Below are 20,507 nucleotides of genomic sequence, written 5' to 3'. Positions count from 1 at the left end.
TAATATATACAATTTTATTCTTAATTAGAAGCATTTTCAAAACAAGCAAAGGGAGAAAGTTCACATTAGATAATGGATACATATAGGGAGCAAAGGTCATTTGGAATTACACACAGGGAGAGACACAGAATTTCTGTGATATTGACACAAGAATTAACATGTTATAAAATTCCCCTTTTGAAAACCCTGAGTAACCTATACAACTGACCACATGAGTGACCCTGCTTTTCCTTCCTCTGCCTCAATTCCTGCTCTTAGGCTTCAAATAAAAAGCAAACCCAAAATATATAAAGTACTCATACAACTCAACAAAAGAAGACAAACAGCCCAATCAGAAAATGGGCAGAAGACCTAAATAGACACTTCTTCAAAGATGGACACACAAATGGCCAACAGTCATATGAATAAATCATCAACATCACTTATCATCAGAGAGATGCAAATTAAAACACAATGAAGTGCCTCATCACACCTGCCATAATGGCTACTATCAATAAATCAACTAATAAAAAGTGCTGGTAAGGATGTGCAGAAAAGGGAACCCTAGTACCCTGCTGGTGGGAATGCAGACTGGTACAGCCACTATGGAAAACAGTGTGGAGTTTCCTCAAAAAAAATTAAAAAATGGAACTGCCATTTAACCCAGTGATTCCACTTCTAAGAATATAACCTAAGAAGTCTGAAACACTAATCAGAAAGAATATATGTACCTCTATGTTCATAGCAGCATTATTTACAATAGCTAAGATTTGGAGACAGCCCAGGTGCCCATCCATTGAAGAATGGATAAAAAATGGTGGTACATTTACACAATAGAATACTATGCAGTTGTGGGAAAGAATGACCGCTTATCCTTTGAAATAGCATGGAGGGGCCTGGGAAGTATTATGCTAAGTGAAATAAGTCACTAAGAGAAAGACAAGTATCACATGATCTCAGTTATATGTGAAATCCATGAACAAAATAAAGTGACAAACAAAATAGATCCAGAGACATGGAAGCATGCAACAGACTGTGGATCTTCAGAGGGAAGGGGAGGAGGGAAGAAATTAACCAAAGAACTTATGTGCATATATGAATAACTCATGGACACAGATAATAGTGGGGTGAAGGCCTGAGGAGGGGATGGGAGAGAGGAGTGGGGTCAATGGGGGGGGGGGACATCTGTAATACTTTCAATAATAAAGATACATTTTTAAAAAGCAAACCCACAATACCATAGCCTTCCTTCCCTTGGTCCCCAATACAGGCAGAATCCTTCAGACCAAGTCCATTTCACTCTCTTTCACACACACATGCATACACACAGCTTCCTGTGTGGCTTTTGGGCATACAGGACTGTGAGTAATAAACCCTACATTTCCACAGTTCCATGATGGTTGTTGTAATTATAAGAAGGACCACAAGAGTCCATCCACCCAGGACATTGTCTCTGGTCTGAGGAACAAGAAGTAGGAACCAGGCCAGTGCCCAGGCATCCCTATCCTATTGCATCACTATCAATAGACAGAGACTTATAGGGAAGAATGATAAAATCTATAATATCAGGAAGAACAGTTAAGGTACCATTGTACAGGGAATGAGGGACACATGGTGAAACTGAGATTTCAGATTTTATGAAATGAAATTATATAATGGATTATGTAGCCAAGTGCAGTTTATCTACATGAGTAATACTACTTATTACTATTCTACTTACAAAACAAGAACAAATTATTTACAATGATATATGTCATTTGAGAAGAAATTATTCTTAAGAAATCAATGTTTCTAGTGAAGTAAATGAAAACTTCTCATATTTCTGACCAAGGTTGGAAAAAACTTTGTGAAGGATAAAAAAGGACAAAGGGAAAAACTGTCTATATAACAGACAAAGCAGAAAGCTTAATAAAATGATTACTTAGATGGAATATTGAAGTTAACATAAACAAAGAAAATTGAACGACAGTATAAAAGGAACAAGTCTGGCCCGGCCTGTGTTCTCAGACATTGAGTGTCGACCTATAAACCAGGAGAGCGCCATTGGATTTCCCGTCTGGGCATATGCCCGGGTAGTGAGTTTGATCACCAGGAAGGGATACCCAGGAGGCAGCCGATCAATACTATTCTCTCCTCATTCATCTTTCTCTCTCGCCCTCTCCCTTCCTCTCTGAAATCAATAAAAATATGTTTAAAAAAAAAAGGAGCAAGTCTAAAAAACACAAAGTGATAAAAGAATCATAATATCTGGTTTTCAGTTCTGTAGCCCGAAAATCAAGGGCACTTTTTACCCCAGATTGATTGTCCCCTTTGTACCTGCCATCCCTAAGAATTTCTTCAGGCCCCTTTTTATGTCCCTGTTCCTGAGACTGTAGATGAAGGGGTTCAGCATGGGTGTGACCACAGTGTACATCACTGAGGCTGCTATACTTGAGTGTGAGCTGTGGGTAGCAGCAGAGCTGAGATACACTCCTAGGATTGTACCATAAAATAAGGAGACAACTGAGAGGTGAGAGGCGCACGTAGAAAATGCCTTATACTTCCCCTGAGCTGATGGGATTGCACGTATGGAGGACACTATCTTAGAGTGAGAGTAAAGGATCCCAGTGAGGGGACCACCAGCCAGTAGCACAGTTATAAAATACATCAGAATGTTGTTAAGAAAGGTGTCAGAACAGGCAAGTTGGACCACTTCTTTGAGTTCACAAAAAAAGTGGGGAATTTCCAAGTCCATACAGAAGGACAATCGCAACACTATTAAACTTTGTAACAAGGAATTCAGGGCACCCATGATCCAGGACACCAGAACCAGCAGTCCACAGAGCCAGGGGTTCATGATGACCATATAGTGCAGGGGGTGGCAGATGGCCACATACCGGTCATAGGCCATCACGGCTAGAAGGAAGTCATCCAGTCCTGCAAAGAATATGAAAAAATACAACTGTGTGATGCATCCTACATAGGTGATGGCTTTCCTCTGTGTCTGGATGTTCCACAGCATCTTTGGGACGGTGGTGGAGGTGAAACAGATGTCTACCAAGGACAGGTTGCAGAGGAAGAAGTACATGGGCGTGTGGAGGTGGGAGTCTGAGCTGACAGCCAGGATGATGAGCAGGTTTCCAACCACAGTGATCAGGTACATGGAGAGGAAAAGCCCAAATATAAGGGGCTGCAGTGCTGGTTCCTCTGAAAATCCCAGAAGAAGAAATTCTGAAATCAGGGTATCATTCCCAGGTCCCATGGGGTTGAAGTGACTAGTTGGAAAGTAAAAATAGCATGATTAGTTTTTACACAAATGGCCATTACAAGCATAGGTGAAATGCTACTATTACATTTTGGAATAAAACCACAATATTTATTTTTTGTACCTATCAGCCCCCATGACATATCTGATTAGAAATTCCTGTCGTCCTCAAACTTTGTGTCCAAGGTGGTTGTGGATTACACTGTTTTTATGAGAAATGTTTTTATGCACTTGAGGGATATTTATTAATATTTCCCACCTCTAGGGAAAGTGTACAGGATGCTCAGAAACAAAATTCCTAGAATATAATGATAGTGAAAGAATATATACAACAAATATGTCATATACCAAGTTAGATGGTGTCATGTGAAGATATAAAAAGTAGGTATAAAAGAGTGTGGATGGGTGTTATTTTAAACTGGGAGTTCAGGAAGCCCTGCCAACAAGGTGACAATTGAACAGAGACCTCAAAGAAGACAGAGGGGTGACATGAGGTTAGTTGGGGAAGGAGGGTTATGTAGGAAAAGAGGCAGTGCCAGAGCCCTGAGATGACACTTATTTTAGGTATTAAAGACTCAAAAAGGATCCAGAATGGTGAAATAGAAAAAAGTCAGGAAGGCCCAAAAGGAAATATGAGAGTGCATCATACATAGTGAGGGTATATGGTTCCCTTTGTTCAGGTGTTTATGTGCAAAAATTCAAAAATTGCTGGATCACAATGTAAACGGCCTGTCTTATTTTGGGACACAGTAAAAATAATCTGGAATTTAAAGCAATAAATGCAAGAACAGTTTAAAAGGCCATTTCCTGCTAGTGAGGGAATAATAATAAGAGTGAGGAGCCCAGCAGACAGCCAGGTTCACTGGTCCTGGGCACTTGGCCCATGGCACCTGTTCTTCTGTGAGCAATCTCTGAGATCTCCTTCATACTCACTCTTATTGCTGATGAGAGAAAGACCCAAAGAATGTAAGAAAAGTTCCAGATCCATCAGGCACCAGCTGTAGAAGACTGAATTAGAACTCACACCTCCTGACTCTAAGTCAGTGCTTTTCTGCTCTGCAAGGTTGCTCACTCTGTCAATGCTTCACACAGAAAAGGAAATGCTAAGGTTGAAATAAAGCAGAATCCTGAGAGCTGAGCAGACAGACCGGAGGGTCCGTTCCTGCTGTGGGAGGAGTGAGGATATGGAATTGTGCTTTGAGATGGAGAGAAGGGGCTGAAATGGAATACGTGGGAAGAAAGCCCTTCAGACCTAAGGACACCAAATGTGTGAGATCTTGAGTCCATCCCTTTCACTATTTCATCAGCCTGACTGTTCCCCCAGAAGACACGGTTATTAAAAGCTTTACTTCTCCCCATGATGCTTTCCCACAGCGCTCACTCTGGCACCCCCAGTGGCGTCACTCACTGGATTTGGCTCTACTGGTCCTTCCTTCCTTCGACAATTGATGTGGAAAGAGCAAGAAATGCAGGTCAGGTGCTGGTTTTCCAGAGCAGATGAACATCTTAGAGAGGCACAGAGAGGATGCTCTTAGTCTGTGGCTGAGGAGCTGCAGGTGAGTCTGCAGAGGGAGGTCCAGAGGCTGAATTCTCAGGGCTCTTCATTAAATGTACTGTTTTACTGTTGCTCAGTTCTCTAAGCAATTCAGCTCCCTTGAAACCAAGGGACCATAAATAAAAGGCAACTTTTCTGCCAATTTGGTCTTCATGGGTTCACCTTGGGGCCAGATGCATATTCCCTTCCCACTGATGGGTCCACCTCCCCTGGAATGAAGATCTCCCCGGGGTATGTAAGCGCTCATGCAGGACACATGGACAGGATAACATCATGAGCTTCTGAGCTGCTGTGAGTCACACTGAGTGTCTGACCCAGAGGTTTAGTGATGTCCCTGACCACACCCATCCCAAACAGGAACCTCCCAGAAACTTCCCCTTGACCTCAACTTTGGAAACCAGAGATTGAGTCTGAAGATGCACTTGATGGAGAGTAAATTATTTTGGCTGCAGAGATAGAGTTTCCTTTGTACAAGTTTCCCAGATCCCATTCTTCATTTTTTTTCATCTGGGGTAAATGCATTCACATCTTTAAACTCACATAGGTACATATTTTTTTTCTGGCCAGCGAGGCTATTCAGAGCATTTCTTTACAATGGGAAAGAGTACTTTGAATATAAAACCAGTACCTGATAGTGACTTAGAGCAGTCACTGCCAAACATATGTGTAAAGAACTAGATAAAGATTATTATTGGACCATCAGTGCTCTGTTGCAGCTACTTAACTCTGCCATTGTAGTGTGAAAGCACTTGTAGGCAATAGCCACACAGATGGGCTTGGCTGTAGGTATTTATTTTCTGTGGATCCTGTAACAACTGAGCCCAAACTGGGGTGGCTTAAAACAACAGAAATTTACTTCATCAGGTTCTTGATGCCAGAAGTCTTTTCTCAGGATGTCAGAGAGGCTGCACTCCCCAGAGGCTCTAAGGGAGGCTGTGCTCCTTGCCTCATCCTGCTTTTCGTGACTCCAAGCATCCCTGGGCTTTGTGGCTGCATCACCCCAATCTTGGGAGACACATGGTCTTCTTTTCTCTCTGCCTCTCCACTGTATCTCTTATAAGGACCCTGATCATTGGTTTTAGGGTCCAACTGGATAATCCAGGATGATTTCATCTTGAGATCATTATATCTATAAAGAGTCATTTTTCAAATAAGGTCACATTTACAGGTAATGAGGGTTAGAATGTAGACATATCTTTCATGGGGCTACCATCAACCTACTGATAAAGCCTCTTTACAAAAACAGGCTGTGGAAAACTTAAGAACAGGTGCTAGCGTGATAAAAGTGAAAAGGGGAGTCGCTCCTGAGGTCAGTCATGTATGTTTTCCAGGGCTTTCCATAAGGAGAACTTCATGGGCCAGTTGGCCTGGGTGCTTATCTCATAGCTGTGTCACAGAGGTGGCCATCTGTTTATTCAACATGGCTATCTTTCAGATGAATGCCTTGGAAATTAAAAGTTCAGTGTCAGGCAATTACACTACAAACATGCTACTCTGCTTTATAACTGGTCTCCTGGCTTTATGATGCTCTTCAGCTCAGTGTCCCCAATTCCTACTATAAACACTGACAAAAATTGACTATCAAATGTATATCTACTAGTGAAGTCTACATAGAAAGGCAAGTTTTCATCAGTTAATCTAATATGGGTTTAATGTCAGAGATGACCTGAAATATGAAGAGGCAAAATTGTTAAACGCTAAGTTTGTTACTGTGCAAAGTATTGCATTTTTGTTTTTATTTTATTTTATTATTTATTTTTTACTAGACGCCCGATGCAAGACATTTGTGCAGTGGGCGGGGGAGGGGGGGGCAATTCTCTCAGCCTGGCCTGTGCCCTTTTGCAGTCCAGAAGCCCTCGGGGGATGTCTGACTGATGGCTTAGGCCCGCTACTCCCAGAGAGTGGTCCTAAGCTGGCAGTCAGACATCCTTAGCCCTGCCACAGAGGCAGGAGAGGCTCCCACCACCACCGCTGCATTTGCCAGCTGTCAGCCCAGATTCTGGCTGAGCAGTGCTTCCCCCGTGGGAGCACACTGACCACCAGGGAGCAGCTTCTGCATTGAGCGTCTGCCCCCTGGTGATCAGTGCACCTCATAGAGACTGGTTGTTCTGCCATTTGGTCGATTTGCATATTACCTTTTATTATCTAGGATTTTTTTACAATAAAAAAATGATATAAAAACAACATTGATAAATACAATGACTGATAAGTTGATTAAAATTATTCTAATATCTCCTTGTCTACCACATTAAGAGTAAAAACACTTTCAGAGTGCTTGACTAATTTCCCTTGTGATGAAGTATTTACAACTTTAACTTTAACGTCACATGCTCTTCGAACTCAAGAGAAAGCAACATATAACTGACCATGTCCAAAAACAGGTTCAGGTAGGAATATTCCTAGTCTATCTAGAGTTTGTCCATGTGATTTATTAATAGTCATCCCAAATGCTGGCATCATAGAAAACTGTCTTCGAATTAATTTAAATGGGAGCCCAGTGTCAGGCAGAGACACAGACTTCTTTCAGTTTCAGAGGTGCATTGTGCCAATAGTTGGTCTTCAGACATATCCTGTCAATGCACCACTTTCTTTCAGCTTCAGAATGTCAACAAAAACAACCAAATTCACAATCGACAGTGACAAATCAAAACACATGCTTGCGATTGGCAACAACAAGAGCTTTATATGTATGATCCATGCGTGAGTCAACGTTTATTTTTTTCAGCTTTTTTTATTTCAAGGAAAACTATTTTAAATATGATAATGTTACATGCGATAAACACCAATTATTCAAGAAAAATGACCTCACATATAATAATATTACATGCAATTAACATTAATATGTAAAGAATAAAAAGACTTTAAGTATAATCATATTGCCAAAACTGTACTAACATAGTATGATATCACAAAAGTTGTAGGAAATATTAAAAATCTGCCAATAACAGGATTACTTCTATTGTATTCTAGTATATATATTTTCCCCCTCTGGCTCTATTTTTATCAGTTTATGTTGTTCATTATATTCCACAAATGAGTGAGATCATATGATCTTTATCTTTCTCCCACTGACTTATTACACTTAGCATGATGCTTTTAAAGTCTATTTTGTTGGGTATGAGTATTATTATTCCAGCTTTTTCTCTTTTTTTCCATTTGAATGGAAAATTTTTTTCCATCCTTTCACCTTCAACCTGTGTGTGTCTTTTGTTTTGAGGTGGGGCTCTCATAGACAGCATATAGTTGGGTCATGTTTTTGTATCCATTCAGCTACCCTACACCTTTTGATTGGACCATTTAATCCTTTTACATTTAGGGTTATTATTGAGAGGTACTTATTTATAGCCATTTTAATTCAGTATGGCTAGGTTTCTCTCTCTGTTTCCTTTTTCAGCAATCTCTTACAGCAATACCTTTAGCATTTCTTGTAATGCTGGCTTGGTGGTGATGAACTCCTTTAGCCTTTTTTTGTCTGGGAAGCTCTTTATTTGACCATCTGTTTTGAATGATAGCCTTGCTGGATATAGTAATCTTGGTCTCAGATCCTTGCTTTCCATTACCTTGAGTACTTCATGATATTCCCTTCTAGCTTGTGGAGTTTCTGATGAGAAATCTGGTGTCAGCCTTATGTGAACTTCTTTGTAGGTAATAGCTTTCTTTTCCCTTGCTGCCTTTAAGATTCTCTCTTTGTCTTTAATTTTTGGCATTTTAATTATGATGTGTCTGGGTGTGGGTCTGTTTGGGTTCTTCTCATTTGGGGTTCTCTGTGTCTCCTGAACTTTTGTGACTTTTTCCTTTACCAGGTTAGGGAAGTTTGCTACCAGTATTTCTTCATACACCTTCTCTATTCTTTTCTCCCTTTCTGCCTCTTCTGGCACACCTACTATTCTAATATTGTTAGGTTTCATATTGTCCCACAGCTCCCTTAAGCTTTCTTCCCATCTTTTAATTGTTTTTCTCTTTTTGGTTCTCTAATTGAGTGACATTTTCAACTCTGTGTTCTAACTCACTGATTCGATCCTCAGCTTCCCTTAATCTGCTGTGTATTTCTTCCAATGTGTTCTTTATTTGTGTTATGTCATTCTTTATCTCAGACTGTTCTTTTTTCATAGTTACTATATCTTCTTTCATACTATTGAGCGTTTTTAATATTATTACTCTGAACTGTTTCAGATAAATTTCTTATCTCTGCTTCATTTATCTCTTCTTCTGGAGAATTCACTAGTTCTTTCATTTGGGGGTTGTTTCTTTGTTTCCTTATTTCGGTTCTCTGTTTGGGTTTGTGACTATGTTTTAAATAGATACTCTATACCTCTCAATCTCTCATGCAGGACAGTGTTAAAGGCTGTTTTTGACTAATTAGATCAGGCAAAGACTCAAAGCCTCCAAAGATCACCTCTGTCTGCAGACTAACAGGATTCTGACTTGAATTGCCCCCCAAGCAATTGTCCTCGGGTGTGGTGAGAGTTTTTTCAACAGGGTGGGGCCGTTGCTTCTGCCTTGAGGCTAATTTTTACATCTTATCTCTTAAGTGGTCTCAGGGCAAGGTGTTTTCCAATAGGGTGTGTCAACTGTCTTCCCCCCTGGTAATGCAATGTCTACTAATATGTGGGGAGGATGTCCTCCACTGTGTGAGGGAATGACTCACCCAGGAAACTTGGGGTGTCTGCCTCCTGAGCTCTATCCCCTGAGTCCTTAGTCCTGGGTTCTGCTAACTTTCAGCTGCCGCTCCCTAGCAGACACCCCACTGCTTTTCACAGCTAGATGTTATATGGGTACCCTCCTCAGTTTTATGCTTTCTTCTGGGGAGTCCAGCTTCAGGATTAGATCCCAGGGTTCTCAGTGACACACTCCCCCCCTCCCCCTACAGCTGATATCTCTCTCCAGGAATTCAGTTGCCATCTGTGGGTGCCCAGCCAGCACTTTCATGCCTCCACCTCTCCTACCAGTCTCTATGCAGTCTCCATCTTCTGTCCTTGGGTATCAGGGTTCTCTTCTGTGAGTTTTCCATTGATTATTCAGGAAGCCTTTCTGTATTTCAGTTATAATTCCAGCTTGTTCCTGGAAGCATGTCCATGCAGCATCCTCCTATTCTGCTGCCATTTTTAATCTTCCAAAGTATTGCTTTTTATGCTGTAGTCATCAAAGTATGGAAGATTGATGTCCATATATAAGGGGCTGTTTTTGCATTTGGGTCAGTGATTCCTTAGTGTATTTTTTAATGAATTGTATTTCCCTTTCTCCTTAAAAATTCCAGTGCTGTCTACAATTGTGACTCCTCCATAGCTCTAAGCAAAATATTTCTCCTTTTCTAATTTTTGTCATGTAGACAAAAAAAGTACCACATACTAAAACTGAAAAGCTCAGGGCAGAGGTGGGGGCCTGCATAGTAGCCTTAAAAAATCAGAAACCTAATGCATCCACATAAGATGGCCTGAAATTAAAACTTTCTAACTAAAAGCAGGTTATAGTAGGCAGTCATCTCCTAGGCTAGAATCTTCCATGAAACAGTCAATCATTGCCTTAAATGAAGATATCTTTTTATTGTTCACAGTGTTCCAAATGTCCCCCTTTCTCCTCTGTGCCCTCACCCGAGCCTTTCCCACATTATTGTTGATGTCCATGGGTTATACAAATGTACATATATTTGGTTAATTCCTTCTTGTCCCCCAACTCCATCTCCTCTGCCATGTGTCAGTCTGTGCTATATATCCATGTCTCTGGACCTATTTTGTTAATCAGTTTATTTTGTTCATCATATTCCACATAAACTGAGGTTATATAATATTTTTCTTACTCTGACTGGCTTATTTCACTTAGCATCATAATTTCCAGGTCCATTCATGCTATCACACAGGATAAGAGATAGTTCTTTTTCACAGCTACTTCGTATTCCATTGTGTGAATGTACTACAGCTTTTTCATTCACTCATCTACTCATGGGCACTTGGATTGTTTCCAGACCTTAGCTATTGTAAATAAATATGAACATAGGGGTGCATATATTCTTCCTGATTTGGTGTTTGGGGATTCTTAGGCTATATTCTCAGAAGTGGGATCTCTGGGTCAAACGGCAGTTTGATTTTTATTTTTTTGAGGCAATTTCATACTATCTTCCAAAATTGCTGCAACAATGTGCATTCTAACCTGCAGTGTTCTAGTATTCCTTTTTTTTCCACATCCAATAATATACCTGGTAGATGTCAGTTGGCAACTCAGTGACACCTAAAAACAACAAGTGATGACAAGTATGTGGGGAAAAGGGAATCCTAGTACACTACTAGTGGTAATGCAGACTGGTACAGCCACTATGGAAAACAGTATGGAATTTCCCCAAAAAACTAAAAATCGAACTGCTGTTTGACCTCATGGTCCCATGTCTAGGAATATAGCCTAAGAATCCTGAAATACCAATCAGAAAGAATATATGCACCCCTATGTTCATAGCAGGACTATTTACAATAGTTAAGATCTGGAAACAGCCCATGTGCCCATTAGTAGATGAATGGATAAAAAAGCTGTGGAATACCATGCAGCTTTAAAAAAAGAAGGCTCTATCACCCTTTCAGACACCATGAAGGGTCCTGGAGAGTATTATGCTAAGTGAAATAAGCCATTCAGAGAAAAACAAGCATCACATGATCCCACTTATTTGTGGAATCTAATGAACATAACAAACCAACCAAAACAATAGAACTAGAGGCATGGACACATGGCACAGACTGATGGATCCCACAGGAAAGGGGGCAGGCAGAGAATAACCAAAGAACTTATATGCTTATATGCATATATGCATAATCCATGGACATAGACAATAGTGTGGTGGAGGACTGGGGCGGGGTGGGAACTGGGTGGGGGAGGGAGGGAATGGAGGAATTGATGGACATCTGTAATACTTCCAACAATAAAGATAAAAAATAAAATAGTAATTTTTTTAAAGATGTCTGTAGGGGCGTGTTACTTCTGGAGTCTCCAGGGAAGAATCCGTTTCCTCTCCTACTCCAGTTTCTCATGCCACATGGCCCTTTCTCCATCTTTAAAGCCAGCTGTGTAGCATCTTTAGTCTCCCTCTGATTCCAACAATTCTTCCTTCCTCTTCCAAATGTTAGAACCAGGAGGATTTCATTAGTCCCACCTACATTATTATGGCCAATCTTACCTTAAAGTCAGCTGATTAGCCAACTATTCAATCTGCTACTCGAATCCTATCTTGCAATGAAAAGTAACATATTACAAGTTTCTGGGAATTATGATTTGGATATATTTGGAAGCTCTGCCTACTATGAAAATTTGTTCAATGATGTATTCCATGGTGTCACACAAGGGCCCTCATATGTAAAAAAATTAACAAGGTATTTTTCAGAAGTATATCATATTATGTCACTTATAAAACCTTATAAAAATAATTTAACAATGAATTTATAACAGCTTCTAGAATGAGTGAATACACTATGCATTCAAAATTGGATGCAAAATGATTTCTGGCTGTAAAGACCTAGAACTACCAACACCTGACACTAACACAGCCACACCCTTCTACTCAAAGTGTGGTCCACAGACCAGCACCTGCAGCAATAATATCACCTGAGAACTTGTTTGATTCTTTCTCATCATTGATGTTTCTAGCTCTCTCTCCCTCTCCCTTCCTCTCTGAAATCAATTAAAACAACATTTTTTAAAATAAAATAAAGTCAGCCAGTTAACAATCCTGTTTCATCTGCTACCCTAATTTTCCTTTGCTATAAAAAAATAACATATTTAAAACTATTGGGGAATACGATGTGAACATCTTTTAGAGGTTCTTATTCTACTTGCTACAAATCATTTTTCAGTATTATTTTATGTCACTCAAGGGCCCTTATAAAAAGGATACAAATACTTAATCATAGCCTCTAGAATGAGTGTGTAACTATTCCTTTAAAATTCCATGCAAAGACAGTACTTGGATCATAAGACCTAAAACTACCTGCAGCTAACTCTGACACAGAACCACAAGCCTTTCTACTCTGAGAGTGGTCCTCAGGCCAGAACCTGCAGCATCACACCACCAGGGAGCTCGTTGGAAGTGCAGAGTCTCTGAGCCCTCCAGACCTGCTGCATCGAATTCTGCATTTGAGCCAGAATCCTGGGGACTCCATGGGAACATTGAAATTCGAGAAGTGCTGATCTAAACTAGGTGTTCTCACCTTTTACGATTGACATTTGTGGAGGGATAATAATTGAGGGGGGTGCTTTTTTGTGAATTGTATTTGTTTAGTGGTATCCCCTCAGACATTGCCAGACACCCTCAGGGCAAAATCATTTCTGGTTGAGATCCATTGACTAAAATTATACTCAAGGCCCATCACATACTCTGATATTAACTTTGAGCAGATCACTAAACCCTACCAGCTCCTCCCTAGGGCCTTGATCTCCCTCCCTCTCTTGAGTTCTATGTTCAAATGTCATTGTGTTTGAAGATCTTGCCTAAATACCCATAAAAAGCAGAATGCCCCCGTCACGTTCTCCTCTAGACCTGATCTCATTTTCTTCGTACGTTCTCTCACCATCTGTAATGTTATTTTATATATTTCTATTATTTGCTTTTATAGTCGTTCCCCCAGATTGAGTTGCAGAGACTTTAGTTCTTCAGCATCCTCTACTCAGCGCCGACACTGCTGAAAAGAGGGTCAGCACTCAGTTTATATTCCTGAAATGCATGAAAAATATATCATTAAACTATAGTATACCTGAAATCTTAAGAAAATGAGATTGGGAGAGAAATTCTTACTCTAAAATGACACAGGAAAGTCTTAGTTGGAATCAAATCCAGACCAAAATACTGAAACTAATTTCTTGACTGTGAAAGATGGACTGTTTAGCATTAGATCCCTGTGAGTAATACCAGACTGTATGAAAAGTCCTCATGCTCTTTTCTTCTTTCTTGGAAGTCACCCCCACCTCATGGAACCAGGGAATCTTACAAGAGTGTCAGAATTTATTCTTCTGGGATTTTCAGAGGAACCAGAACTGCAGCCATCATATTTGGGCTTTTCCTCTCCATGTACCTTATCAATGTGTTGGGAAACCTGCTCATCATCCTGGCCGTCAGCTCAGACTCCCACTTCCACACACCCATGTACTTCTTCCTCTCTAACCTGTCCTTGGTAGACATCTGTTTCACCTCCACCACCATCCCAAAGATGCTAGTGAACATCCAGACACAGAGTAAATGTATAACCTATGAAGGCTGCATCAGCCAGATTGATTTTTTCTCACTCTTTGCAGTGTTGGATGACTTGCACTTGACTGTGATGGCTTATGATCGCTTCGTGGCCATCTATCACCCCCTGCACTACACAGTCATCATGAACCCCCGGCTCTGTGGACTGCTGGTTCTGGTGTCCTGGGTGACAAGTGCCCTGCATTCCTTGTTAGAAAGTTTACTGTTGTTGCGACTAACCTTCTGTACTGACTTGAAAATCCCCCTTTTTCTGTGAACTCAATCAGATGGTTAAACTTGCCTGTTCTGACAACTTTCTTAATAACATGGTAATGCAATTGGCAGCTGTGCTACTGGGTGGCGGTTCGCTCTCTGGTATCATTTACTCTTACTCTAAAATAGTGTCCTCCATTCATGCAATCCCATCAGCTCAGGGGAAGTATAAGGCATTTTCTACGTGTGCGTCTCACCTCTCAGTTGTCTCCTTATTTTATGGAACAAGCCTAGGAGTGTACCTCAGCTCTGCTGCTGCCCACAGCTCACACTCCAGTGCAGCAGCCTCAGTGTTGTACACGGTGGTCACACCCATGCTGAACCCCTTCATCTACACTCTCAGGAACAAAGACATAAAAGGGGCCATGAAATGATTCTTTGGGATGGCAGCCATAAAAAAAAAAAAAAAAAAAAAAAAAAAAAAAAAAAACAGCTGTGCTGAGTCTGAAAACCTGCACTTGATTTCCAGGCTTCAAGACTGAAAACCAGAAATTAGGATCCTTTAATCAGATTGAGTTTGTACAACTTGCTTCTTTTATTTATTTCCTGGAATTTCCTTTTGTTTGAGTTCAACTTCTCTATACAATTTAAGTGACCATTTTATTACACGTTCGGCTACGTCTATTATACAGAGTCTTTCCCTTTCTCCTTTGTTCTAAACTCACATAGTTATTTCCAACCTTGATCAGAAATGTAAATTCCAGTTTATTTCATAGATGATATGGATTTCTGATTAATTTATTCTCAAATGACATACATCATTGTAAGGAAGTGTTCCTATTTTATAGATAGAATAGCATGACTTTTATTACACGCTGGGAAAAACTTTGCTTGGTTACTCACACTATTTATATAATTTTATTCAAGGAAAATCTGACATCTCAATTTTAACTTTTATGTTTCTCATTCTTTATACACCAGTACTTTCACTGCTCTTCCTGATAATGTTGACTTTATCATTGTTCCTTATAAGTCTCGGCCTATTGATGGTAATGCTATAGGCTGAAAACGCCTGGGCACTGGCCTTGGGCCCTGCTACTGGTTCCTCAGACCACAGTCAACGTTGTGGCTGGATGGGCTCTTGTGGTCCTTATTAAAATTGCAACAATCATGAGGCATCTGTGAAATCACAAGGTTTATTACCCACAGGTCCTGGAGGATACACAGCATCCTAAGGGACACATCAGAAGGTCTCAGAATGGGGGAGGGAGGAAAACGAGAGAGAGAGAGAGAGAGAGAGAGAGAGAGAGAGAGAGAGAGAGAGAATAGGTTGAGTTGGGAGGGGAGACCTGAGCACTTCTCTAATAGCCTTGTCATGAAGCTGGCAATAGGATTCTTTGAGATAGATGTCTTTGAAACGCATGCCACATACATCAAATTTTAATGTCAGGTATTTACACTAGTATCTTGCTACTAGGATTTATAACTAATCCCATCGTTTTATGCTGGAAGCCAGTCCATCCTTGCTGCTTGACACAGTCACTGCAGGAAAGAAACATCTGCACAGCATATATTTCAAGGGAACTGGCGTATATAGCATACTGTTCTTAATGTGTTTGCTCTCCTTAGCGCTATGTGTTTTAACCAAGGTCACCTCTCCAAGAAAGGTTGTTTCCCCAGGTAGGGATTTTTCCCTGAAGTTAGGGAGGGGATAAAACCCCTTAACTAAGTGCCAGGCGAGTAGTTAATCACCTTAACTACAAACAGTCACACTTAGGCTACCTAATCTTTACTCCCTGGAATGGAGATAAGAAACGCCCTAACCTTTGCAATAGAAATTGACAGGATTAAAATCAACTGGTATAAATACAGATGTAACAAGACAACAAAAACCAGAACCTGGCTGGAGAACCTGGACAGAACCTAGAGACAGAACTTGGCTGGAGATCCTGGCTAGGCTGCTGATCAACTGAACGCTGTCTCCATGTCATTCTTTTTCGCCAACTCCATCCACATCTTTGGGGACCCCTGGACCTGCTGGGGTTGGACCCCAGCAGTTTTATCATCTTATTCAAATCAGTGTCCAGAATACCTACAATAATACCTGTGAACCTTGATTATCAAGTATATATGCCCCAGTGGCTTCTATATGGATATGAGGCAGGAGAGAAAGAAACCAAAGCCCCCACTTCCTGGCATGATCAAAGAGAAAACAGTTTATGGCAGGAAACCCCCTGCAGTGGTTAGAGGTCCCAACAACAAGGACTGACTAGAGATCGCATTGAATCTATAGATTGCTTTGGGTATTTTTTTAATTCAATCTAGTAAATGTGAAGATCTAATTGGCTTTATTAAGTGATTCAGGAGTCAGACAGCATCCCATCTAACAACTAAGAGAAATTTCTGAAGGGTTGTACAAAAGTAGAAGATTTTACAGAAGAAGAAGAAAAAAAGAGTAGTGTAAGGGGGCTATTAATAACAGAAAGGAAAGGATTTGGCAGGGGGCTTGACATCTTTTCTTTGGGAGATGAGAACAGGAGGGTTTTCTCATGCAGATTCCTTCTTCTTTCTACAGGGATGGAGAGGGCCCATGTGACAGATTACCTTACTGGTGCTTGACCAAAAGATTCCAACCTGGTTGATTAAAATTGTATTTCTGGGAGATGAAGAAACTTCCATTAGGTCCAGTATTAAATCTGGGTTTGGCATCCTAGACTTTTAGCATGAGTGATGCCATTTTGAGCCTGTGGTATTGTGTAACAATATTAATTTTTCCAATTAGTGAGAAGAGTATAACTTTCCATTCTTATGTCTTCATTCATATTTTTTAAACATATTTTTATTGATTTCAGAGAGGAAGGGAGAGGGAGAGGGAGATAGAAACATCAATGATGAGAGAGAATCATCAATTGGCTGCCTCCTGCACACCCCCTACTAGGGATCAAGCCCACAACTCAGGCATGTGGCCTTGCTGGAATCAAACGTGGGACCCTTTAGTCCACAGGCCAATCCTCTATCCACTAAATCAAATGAACTAGGGCTGTTTTCATATTTCTTTATTGATTTCAGAGAGGACAAGAGAGGGAGGGAGATAGAAACATCAATGAATGATGAGAGAGAATCATCAATCGGCTTCCTCCTGCACATCCCCTACAGGGGATCAAGCCCACAACCCAGGCATGTGCCCTTGACCAGAATTGGACTCAGGCCCCTTCCATCTTCAGTCCAACACTCTAGCCACTGAGCCAAATTGGCTAGGGCCTTTTTTTGTGTCTTCTTCAATAACATCAAGCAATATGTTATAGTTTTCAGTGTACAGGTCTTTCACTTCCTAGGTTATGTTTACTCCTAGTATTTTATTCTTTTTAATGCAGTTGTAAATGGGATTATTTTCTTAATTTCTCTCTCCAAAAGTTTGTTATGAGACACCACAGATTTCTGTAAATTCATTTTGTATCCCACAATGTTGCCGAATTCATTTATTGGTTCTAACAAATTGTTTTTATTTTAAATAACTTATTGGAGTGAATGAATGAAATAAACTGAATGTATTTAAAATGCAAACTTTTCTGAATTAAAGGAGCCTCACAGAAATTAAGAGAACATGTAATCATCCTGATCCTCTGCTTCCTTATTTCTGGTGGTGATGTGAGGTGATAAACCTAATTCAGTCAATTTCATTAATAAATAAAATATTAGGTGAGTCTAAGAACTCTTTCACAGGTATGGAGTCTATGTATGCATACATCTGTGTACACCTTATATGATTTTCTTTCTAATAAACACATAGACATATATGTCCAACACAGACTCATTAGTATTTTCACCTTGAATGTTTAAAGAAAATTTGAAAACATTGGAGAGAATAGAAGTTAAAAGAACAAATTATTCAACTCACATGAAACTAAAAGAAAGTAAAAATTTAGACACGAAGATTTAAAGTAGAATTGTTGAGGAAGATGGTGGCAGAGCTGATGGAAGTTGCTCTCTCTTCCTCCCAGCCCTGAACTGGAATCACAACTAAATTATACAAAAATCAACCTAAATAACCAACTGAAAACAGCTGAACAGAAGTCTTACAACCAAATATTTGCAGAAGAAGCCACATCGAGACCAGTGTCATCTTTCCTGGGGCAAGCACTACCCTCCAATCTGCATCAGCCTAGAGGACTGCACAAGCCCCACACTCCTGGCCCCCCTGCCATCCTGTCTGAGCTCACAGCCCACAAAGGAGTGTTCTGTCTGAGCCTGTACTAGGAATGGGGAGGCAGTGATCTTATTTCTAGAAACTCATATCAACACAAAAGATAATTACTTGAACTTGTATAGCAACCTTACGTTGTTTACTATGTTTTCCCTGGTAACCTCCCATATCTGACTCCCTTCCCTCAACACCATTTTCTGTCTTCAGTTAATGATGGTGGTTAAGGTGGTATTTTCAGGAGTTACTTAGTTTTCCTAGTTCTCTCCCACATATATAGGAGGCATACATGTTATTAAACCTTTGTTTGTTTTTCTCCTGTCAATCCGTCTTTTATTACAAAGACTGGAGGCCCAGTGCACAGGATTCATGCACTCGGGTGTGGGAAGGGGCGGATGGTCTCTCAGGCCAGCCTGTGCCTTCTTGCAGTCCGGAAGCCCTGGCTGGGGGTGTGCAGGGGGATGTCTCGCAGTGGACATCCTTAGCTCTGCCATGGAAGCGGGAGAGGCTCCTTCAACTGCTGCTATGCTAGCCAGCCATGAGCCAGGCTGCTGGCTGAGCAGCACTCCCCGTGTAGGAGCTCACTGACCACCAGGGGGCAGCTCTTGTTTTGCGTGTCCGGCCCCTGGTGGTCAGTGTGCACCATAGATATCTGTCTATTTGCATTACCCTTTTATTATGTAGAATGTGTAAGCCAAGAACCCAGAAAGGTATAAGTTAAATTATTTCTCTGCCCCTACAGAACAACAGGCTATCCAGCCGTGGGCAAACTACAGCCCGCGGGCTGGGTCTGGCCCATTTGAAATGAATAAAACTAAAAAAAAAAAAGACCGTACCCTTTTATGTAATGATGTTTACTTTGAATTTATATTAGTTCACACAAACACTCCATCCATGTTTTTGTTCCGGCCCTCCGGTCCAGTTTAAGAACCCATTGTGGCCCTCGAGTCAAAAAGTTTGCCCACCCCTGGATACCATATAGCTTAGGGAAGTAGAAGGCTATACCATCTAGGTTTGCATAAGTGCACTTTCTGATTCACACTCAATGACAACATCGCCTGTGGATGCATTTCTCAGAACATGTCCCTGTTTGCTAAGCAGTGCATGACTGTACATCTTTCATTCAAATTCTTAAGCAAACACAATTTTTGGTGAAGATGGCCTACAACTACCTACTCCTTACTCCACAACAGGACCAAAACTTGCTACTCAAAGAGTGGTCCTCAGACCAGGACTGCAAAATCAGCATTTTCCTGGACCTTATGAGAAATGCAGATACCCTGGGCCCACCAGCATCTCCTGAATCAGTATTTGAACTTGAACTAGAATCGTGGGTGATTCATATTGATAAAGACTAACAGCAATTTAAGCAAACATAACCAGTCATGAGGGTCTATGGGAGGGGATAGCACTAATGGAATTTCTCACACTGTATGTAATCGTGAGAGCACTACAAGAGGTACTCTATGTTTATAAAACCCCATGGTCCTAACTGCCCCTTCCTTCTTCCTTCCCCCTCTATAAGTACCCCTCCATCTTGGCACACAGGCTAGAGTGTGCATGTGTCTTGTCATATCTACATGCATGGTGGTCTATGTTTTTTTTTTGGAGGTAAGTCACATTTGTTTCATATAAGGATGGAAAGTCACAGCAGTGCTTGGAGGGTCAGCGCTGAATGCCAGTTGGCGTGTTCTCATGCAGTGGAGTGGTGGAAGTGGCCATTTCAGGTTCCCCATTGGCCAGGCCCACATGCCTCTCCTGGGTCACCACCTCCCCGCCACTCGGTCATCACTGGTGGTCGAGCCATGCCAGTCTGCTCGGTTCAAATCTCCATGCATTTTCCTCATCTTTCTCTGCCTTGATGCTCTTACTCATTCTTCTCTTCCACGGAGCCTTCGCAGATCTCCTCTCCAAGCTAAGGACCTCAGACTTGTTTTTAAATGTTTTTATTGATTTTTAAAGACAGAGGCATGGGGAGGTTACAATACTATCTTTTTTCCTGAATAAATCCTCTTGGTGATGAAACACCTAGGCAATAGTATTTTTTAGTCAATAATAGGCACTGTGAAGTTGGAGAAGGTCTCATCTAGACTAGGAATTTTTACCTTCTAAA

The 20,507-nt window shown here is 40.9% G+C and overlaps 1 protein-coding gene and 1 pseudogene across 1 annotated transcript; one reads left to right on the top strand and one right to left on the bottom strand.

Annotated features, from left to right (window-relative positions):
- Window positions 1-1,480: 1,480 nt before the first annotated feature.
- LOC118652553 (olfactory receptor 7A10-like) lies at window positions 1,481-3,121 on the bottom strand. The gene is made up of 3 exons (XM_036302451.1): window positions 2,767-3,121; window positions 2,296-2,481; window positions 1,481-1,536 (listed from the first exon to the last, which is right to left on the bottom strand). The coding sequence occupies exons 1-3, from the start codon at window positions 3,119-3,121 to the stop codon at window positions 1,481-1,483; spliced, it is 597 nt and encodes a 198-aa protein (XP_036158344.1).
- Window positions 3,122-13,721: 10,600 nt separating this feature from the next.
- Window positions 13,722-14,627, top strand: LOC118652608 (annotated as a pseudogene).
- The last annotated feature ends 5,880 nt before the right edge of the window (window positions 14,628-20,507 follow it).

The sequence above is a fragment of the Myotis myotis genome, unplaced genomic scaffold (genome assembly GCF_014108235.1).
Source record: "Myotis myotis isolate mMyoMyo1 unplaced genomic scaffold, mMyoMyo1.p scaffold_m19_p_32, whole genome shotgun sequence".
Classification (NCBI taxonomy): Eukaryota; Metazoa; Chordata; class Mammalia; order Chiroptera; family Vespertilionidae; genus Myotis; species Myotis myotis.
This window is presented reverse-complemented; position numbering and strand designations above follow the sequence as displayed.